Raw genomic sequence first — 8166 nt, forward strand, 5'->3', positions numbered from 1 at the left:
AGCAAACACAGGCTTCCTTAGACAAAATCTAATCCCATCACCAAAAAACACAATTTCACAGAAGCATTTCAAATAGAGCCTCATCCCCTTAAGGTACATTGAGAAATTGTATAAAAATACTCACACTGTCTCACTTACATAACTAACTAGTCTATTAACACCCGACCAAACAGAGGCATTATTTATAATCCAGACGATCTCTCATTGACTACTGGGGAATGTCATTAAAGACCCACTCCTCCACTAGACATGAGTGGTGTTGGTCGTTAAAAACGCATTCCATCATAATAGGGGCCGTCTGCAAACAACCATTTCATTTTATAAACGAAGTCCAGGCTGAAACGACAAAAGAACACTCCTGCCTTCTACCGAAGACAATCGGCGGCAATAACAGTTCGGAAAGGTGCCACGGATTTTTTTTATCTCACTATCTTTCGTTTCAATAAAGCACGGACTTTTCGAAACTACTGTACAGCCCAAGCCTTCCCTGCAATCGAAAAACATTCCACCATTCCATCCAAACCGAATTTGTTAATAGCGATTGCTATACCCAGATTATGGCAGTGTTAACACGAGGGCACTGCACATGACATCTGGGCTGGGCACATGTTCTAAAAAAATAAGTTATAATAATACTAACTTAGGCAGTATGCATGTGAGATCATGGCGAGTGACATCACAGCACATGGCATCACAGGAAGTGGCATCACGACCCACGACCTCACAAGAAGTGACGTCACATTAAGTGACATCACATCTTCAGACCTCATACAGGTTTAGCAGGTCTACCAGTATTACATTTGAGCTCATTACAATATTTAACAAATGAGAATTTGCGTTGGACTTGTGCCAAAAAAGTGACACAACCAGATGCAAAATCTGGGCCTCAATTTACACAATTATTTTTTTCAAACCCTGCCACAAAGAAATTGGAAACAAGGAGAAACGTGGGAATAAATCTGTTCTGCTTGTTGGCAAAGCCTACGTTTTAAAATATATTATGGGGTTAAGGCACCTGTTGCAGAGATCTTTGTGTGCCAGTAAATCTCAGGGAACAAGAATAATGGTAAGATAACTTTGGACGGTAACGCATTTGCTGGAGTAACTGTACTTTAGGGTAGAGCGCAAAGCGCTCTGTCCTTGTTGTAACCTCTCTGTGGGCTTTTAACCACACCCATGTCACACCTGTCACTTTCATTGGTTGGTGGGCTTGCCTTTCAAAATCGCTTGATTTAATCGGTGAAAGACATGCATACATCATGCCTTTTCCGGTGTTAAGCCCTCCTCGAGAGCACCTGCCAACTAATGAAACCATACGAGGCTCCATGTTTTCCGTATGGCTTCTGGACTACTTTTTCTCTTTATTTTTTATGCAGCGCGATCTCGCTGGGCAATAGTTGCGTGCTTTGCATGACACTGACCCTCTTTTGCCCATACGTTTCATTGCGAGCGAACTTGTTTCCTTTTGTGTGTATGTTTTGCACTCATGGTGGCTGTCTGCTTGCTTATGTGAAACTGTTTTACTTTTCAGTTTATATGTCAAGAAAAGTCAGGTTAGGAGTTTAAAACACTAATAGCTTTAACTCGAGCAAACGCGAAACCCATTGCATTGCAATGCTTGTTTCTCTAGTCCCAGTTTTGAATCAAAGTAGCATAGAGGGTTAATGTGCCTGCTTCAAAGCACACCATCTAACTGCAAATGACATTTTTATTATATGTCGGTAGGTCAGTTAGTTACTGATTTTAACTCAGAGATCCTTTTGTTACTTGCCGTTCATAAATGGTAATTTTTCTAATATATCAAGCTATGCAGGAAATGTAAACCCTACACCTTGTAACCCTCACTGTCTTAGGTAACACATTTTGTACATTGATTTACACATTTACAAGATTTGACAACGTGTAATGTGTAAGTTTGATGTAAGGTGCTCTGACACCCTGCAGTAGGATGAGTAGCACTATAAAAGAAATAAAACAAAATAGTGGTATTTAAATTGTTTTATGTGCAAATACTGAAACAGACCAACAAATCTGACATTCTTACAGTGCATGAAAATCTCTTATAAACAGGGATTGTACAACTAAAAAACATGCCTCTCAAGTATTAGTGAAGTGATAAAAAAGCTGTGTGCCTTTGTTTTCCCTCCCCTGCATTTGCATCTAGGTGTGAGGCTCAGATAGCTTCCAGTCAAAATAAGTGGAACCAAAGGATGCCTGATGGCCCCTTAAATTCGGCCTCTGTCAAGGGCTCAGTTGGAGTCTGAAACATGAAAGCCCCCTGCCCGCCTGCACCTTGCAGCTGGAAAACAAAAGCAGACAAGGTTCAAGAGCTGCTGTATGTGTCCCAATGTCTGAAAATTACACCGGGACAAGTTCAGTATATTTCAGTGGGGTCCACCCTGTGAAAATAGTGGGGGGACGCTGTGTACCCACGACTTGTGCCCTGCATCTGGGGGTTGCTACAACCAACCAGTTTTTGGAGCACTATGTTTTAGTGTCTAACACCTAGACAATGTCGTAGCCTGTAAGTTACGGGCCCTGGTACAAGGAAGGGAATCTTCACCCCACCCCCAAGTCCACTGCCTATACTATAATAATCAGGGTTCATTGGGCCCCAGTGCCACTGCACCAATGGAATCTGCTGCCTTGCATCTGGGCATGCACATGGCATCTTGTGTACGAAAAAGATATGTGGTGACCAGTTATCAGACGTGTTTACCCCTGCAGGACACTTCCGCCGACTAGTAAACTATGGGCTCATGCAGGGGCGTAGACCGGTCAGTAAGATTAGGAGGGGAGGTTGAGCTTCCGATCTTCCGACAATCAGGTTGGCATATAATGTTTAAATACATCATACAACAAGCAAGGTTTGTGAGATGGGACATAAGGGGCAGTGGAAAGAGAGAGAGAAGTGGATTTGTAGGAAGGAGTACTAAGAAAGAAAACAATAGTTTTTTAATGACCAATATTGTTTAGAACTTTCAAAACAGGGAGGAAGAGAGCATGTGTGAATTTGTGTCTGTGTGTATGCAAAAACTCCTGGTGAAATTCTACTGACATCTTACAATAACTAACTGACACTGCCAATAAACCTTCCCACCACCACCTCCTTCAGAACCCTCAAAACGGACCTCAAAAACATTCTCTTCCGAAGATATTTTTCACAATACCACCACTCGGCATAATCTATACTAGGCCTTCACCCCACCTTCATTCGCATAACCCTAACTGCTACTGAACTATCTCGTAAGCTATAACTCTGTTATTTAAGAGTCCCATTTTAAGGTATATTGTATTTAATTATGAAAGTATGTAGTTTTATTCTGTATAACCTTGTATCTCTTCTGCAATTTCTCTAAAGATGTTTTTTAGTAAATAATAGGTACATTTTGTTTCAATTCTCAATTTCTCTTGCAATGTTACTTGTTCTGTTGTAAAGCGCTTGGACACTTATGAGTAAGGTCCGCGCTATATAAAACTGAATAAATAAATAAACAAACAAATTAACAAATAAATAAATAAAGCACACGTTCCCAACTATTTATCAGAAAATACAATTCTTTTTTTGGGGGGTGTAACATCCCAAACCCCGAGCACCCCATTTGAAGCTACTACGCGCCTGGACTCTGTGAGTGAAGCCCTCCTGCAAAGTCGCCCCTGTGACCGGCGGTGACCAGATGACTGGCGCAGAACTAAGTATGTTCATATCAATCCCAGGACAGGCGACTTGGTTTCCACAGCACAGGGTGAATCCCAAAAGAGGGTGGGGGTTGGAGACCCTTCTAGACCCGCTGGTCGCCTTGTACGGGTCAGTATGGGAGTCAAATATCGCGGAGGTTAAAAGCCAGTCAAACGTATGTATTGTATTTGCATTTACATATCAGAATACCGGCGGCCCTCTAGTCACCGTGACCTTGCCCCCCTGGGGTGTACAGCATTCACTCCCCGACCGCTTCCCCCCTTACCTGCTGCAGTGAAGGGACCGGATCCGCACGTGGCTCCAACTTCCCCGACCCCCGCAGAGCTTCCTCAGCACAGAGCAGGCCATCGCTCGACGTCACCGTGTGATCTTCTGCAGTCACTGCAGTCACCTGAGAGCCTCCTCAGGTCACCTGCGGTCTCGCCCAGTCGCTTGTCAGCTCGCACGTGAGCCCCGAGTTCTCCTACAAACTGCAATAAAGCCTGAGCTGGGTCGGCCACCTGCAAGCTCCCCAGTCACCTGCGAGCTCCTGACGTCACGTGCAAACTCCTTACGTCACATGCGAGCTCCGTCGACCGCCTGCAAGTTATCTCCTTCGCCTGCAAACTCCGTCGGTCGCCTAGGAGTTCCTCGAGTGTGCTGTAAGCTCCCCTTCTCACACGCGAGTTCCCCTGTCCCAAAATCAAGTGTGAAGCCCACCTATGAGACCTTGTCACTCTGTAAAGTTTTCGCTAATCCCACCACCCCCGGGACGTTCAGGTGTGGGCTCCCCTTCCACGCAGTCTTGACCCCAACCGCCCACCAGCTTTACCCTGGGATGACCCTCGGGTCAGTCTTGGCACCGCTGGTCCCCGCGGGCTCCTCCTCCAGGTGCTCACTGGCTTTCACAGTCGGTAGCCTGCCTCGTCACCCCTGTCCGGCTCCCCGGGGAGTTCTCACGCCGCTCGGCAGCGCCACAGGGACCCAAATTCCTAAAGCGGCACCCAGCGCCCCCCGCAGGCTTCACAAGAACCCACACGCCTGCGCCTGGCTCTGAGCAGGGACTATCTGCAAATGTCGAGCGTCAAGGGGAATCCAGCAGAAACCAGCAGCCACTGCCTCGAGTGTGGGCCACATCCACAGTGCAAAGGAAATGCCAATGTCTGTAAACCGCGCCTGCTGCTAGTGAGCGCCGTCTTCCGGCTGCACTGTCCCTGAGCGGAGGAGGCATGTCTGCAACCGTGGGGCAGGCTGACTGAGGGGGGACGGGGAGGCTGCGAAAACACATACAAAGAAACACTGTTCTTTTCTGATAGATAAAGGGACCCGTTAAAACACATTATCAGAAGTAGTACACACATGGTCGCATGCAGTGTGACAGATAAGAGGACTCGTAGCCGATCGTCCGAGACACGCGTCTACAGCCGGAGAAATATGTAATGATATTTACCCCAGTCACACACACCATGAAAGATGGGACCCGAGAGAACGAAACAGACAGGAAATCCACCCACCCACCACGAAGAAGCATACTTTCTGACTGGCAGTAGCCTGTAGAAGATTGCCACAGAGAGAGACAAGTTGTAAACATTCTTCAGATGGCACACTGGCAGATATACAGACAAAACAAGCAAAGCCAATTTAAGCACTAGTGGCCTTGTCAATGTCTTTTAACCATGTAGTACAGCAGAGGGGGCTACTGTGCAGAGCGCCTGAAAGTTTGGAAACAAAGCGCTATGACCCGATGGGTGCTGTGATCCGTTTTCTTAGTATGGGATTATTCTCTGCCTTCACAAAAAACGTTTAAGGAACAAATGACAATAAAAGGGAAGAAATTTAAATACACATTTATGCATCAAGCTTTTTTTCATCTGGAGCAGGATGGTAGGCAAAACACAAAGTTAGCAATAATAAGAAAAATAAATGATAATCACCAGGCAAAAATGGGTGTGAGGGTCGCAATCTTCTTCAACAAGTCCAAAGTTATCAAAAGTGAGAAGGATCATGGCACAACAGCATGCCTGGAACTCACCAAAACATATAAGGCATTCAAGGGAAAAAGCTCACTTGTTTAATTATCTTACCACAAAGCTGATGTTCGCCATGTTGTCCCAGTATGAAGATGGTGCTGCACTCAATGCTCTGCATAGCCCTTTTGGCACTATGTACAGCATGGGACTCACAAACATTTTCCAAGGGGCCACAAAGCTTGGTGTGTGGTGTGACCGCAGGACGCATTGGTGGGAGCAGGATGTTGGTTTGGTTGGTAGGCAGGGGAGTGACTGTAGTGGAAGGGAAGCGTGTATATCTAGCAGCAGAATTGCACAATGTGAAACCGGAAAACCTGGCCTCAATCCCCGCTTTCCCACTTGATCAAAGTGTGTAATTCTAGGCAATCGTTTTATTTCACTTTCCCTCCTTTTTCTTCATTATCACGTACAAGAGGACCTGGAAATACATGACTTCAGGAAGTGCACTGTATAAAACCTGTGTTTGGTTTAAACGTTAATGTTGTTCATGCATAATAGCAACCCAGGCCACCCTCGTGGAGCCAATAACAATTGATTTGACCCAGTTCACTACTGGCATTGTTGTCAGGGTGGAGGGGAAGCATGAATGTTTTTAAAGTAAAGTTTGACAGGTATCACTTTTTAAAAAACTACTTCTCAATGCAATTCACTGATATAATCGGATTTATTAAGGTCAAATGGTTATACCTTTTCTAATTTTTGAATTATGAGGAGACTTTATCATATTTTTACAAGATAGCTAAGATATCTTTAAAAATGAGGTGTTTATAAAGTTTAATGGTGTGGGACACCATAGTTATTGCCTTTGTTTAACACAATTAATCTTTGACTAAATGCTTGTTAGTTTATTTAATATATTTTTAATATTATTGCTGAGTCGAGTAAACAGCAGCCCAGTGCTCCTGTTGATTGGGGGCCACATGAAGAGGTCAGGAGGGCCGCACTTTGAGTATCACTGATCTACAGTTTTCTAACATCTTGAAGCTAGTTGGAGTGATTCAGCCCAGGGCTTAGGAATGTGCTTATTTATGCAAATGTGCAGACTTACCATCCTCTTGCAAAGAACATTTGCCAGGCTGACAATCTCATTGCCCTGTGGTCTGTGAGGTCATCAGCTCGGCACATCTAAAGGATTACCTCAACCCCCTGATGACGTGGAGGCAAAGATAGTCCCCAGTGCTTCAGACTCAACCCCCTCAGCGCTAGGGGCTTCCCATCAATCAGGGAGTAGATATTATGGTTAACACTGCCTTTGACAACTCATCACGGGATGGGGTGAAGTCTGTGTTCTTCACAGACACCACTGCACCCTATGACAAGCTGTCAAATGATGGGGGTAGAGGCTGCAAATGCGAAGCAGAGAAATAAAGCATGCACAGTATATTATCAACAATTTTGATGATACACTGCACAGACTTGAGTTGTTTGCTTCCAGCATCTTTGTTAGCCTGCACAATAGCAAAGTGTGAGACTGAGGGAAGTTTGCACTGCGGCTGCAGAGGTCATTCTGTCCCAAGCATAGCTCCTCTGCTAAAGAGGAGGAGCGCCCGCCGCCCCACTGCTTTGTGCAGTAAAGAAAAAGGAAAAATAAAATGATAAAACGCAACATTATCATTTTATTTTTCCTCTGGAGCACGTTAGGGCGGGGCGGGCTGGAGAATGAGTGGAGTGCACCATAAGTGCGCATGACCATTTGGCCAGCCGTGTTTGGCAAGCTAAATGGTCATGTACACTTAGCATGTCTCCACCCGGCTGTATTACACAGCCCGGTGGAGAAAGTGCATGGGCTCCTGCTCCTTGTCTGAGCTCCGAACCAGGCCGCTCAGACCAATCACAACACTTCTGTCATGTCGGTGACATCAGCGTCATGATTGGCTTAGGGGAGTCTGGGAGCCTGTGTGCTTCCGGGAGTTGGGGAAGAGAAGAGGACAAAGGAGAGATAGAATCGTCTCTCCCAACGGAAAAGGTGTTTAAATTTTTTTTATACCCCCCACCCTGCCACCCCCGTTGAGTAGTAGCTGCCACTGCCCAAGCAATTTAGCCTTTTCTGCTCAGTGGCCCCCCATACATCCACGAGTTGACCCACTAAGAGAAAAATGTTTCTATTGTAAACTAAAATGAAAATGAGTATACCGCTCTTTGTTCGGGAGCAGGGTCCTGACCTCTGTGTCTTCTTTTTCTCTGAGCACGGTTCGACGCCGATCCCTGGCCCCCCACGTCACCTGCCCCCATGAAGTGAAACAATTCGGCAGGAAGACTGGGCATCGTGAACCTTGTGTCTTTGCACAGTACTAATGAGGTCATTAGGAATCATGTATATAAACCAGGTGCCCAGACACCCTTCCGAAGACAAGTTTTGGGTCATGCCAGGTATCCGTGGAGATTGCCTCCACTGCTTCTTCCCACTTGTTTTATCTGAACCCCCCATTTACACCCCTCCACTATTGGTCCCCTGCA

At 45.6% G+C, this 8166-nt stretch overlaps 1 protein-coding gene across 1 annotated transcript in view; it reads right to left on the reverse strand.

The window, feature by feature from the left end:
• The window catches only part of ACSF2 (acyl-CoA synthetase family member 2), a 599164-nt gene extending 594327 nt beyond the window's left edge, over window positions 1–4837 (reverse strand). Inside the window, exon 1 of the mRNA XM_069200070.1 lies at window positions 3966–4837. Coding sequence (XP_069056171.1) covers window positions 3966–4048 — 83 coding nt within the window. The 5' untranslated portion in view covers window positions 4049–4837. The remainder of the gene's footprint in view (window positions 1–3965) is intronic.
• Between the last annotated feature and the right edge of the window lie 3329 nt (window positions 4838–8166).

Source organism: Pleurodeles waltl, chromosome 7, assembly GCF_031143425.1.
Source record: "Pleurodeles waltl isolate 20211129_DDA chromosome 7, aPleWal1.hap1.20221129, whole genome shotgun sequence".
NCBI lineage: Eukaryota > Metazoa > Chordata > Amphibia > Caudata > Salamandridae > Pleurodeles > Pleurodeles waltl.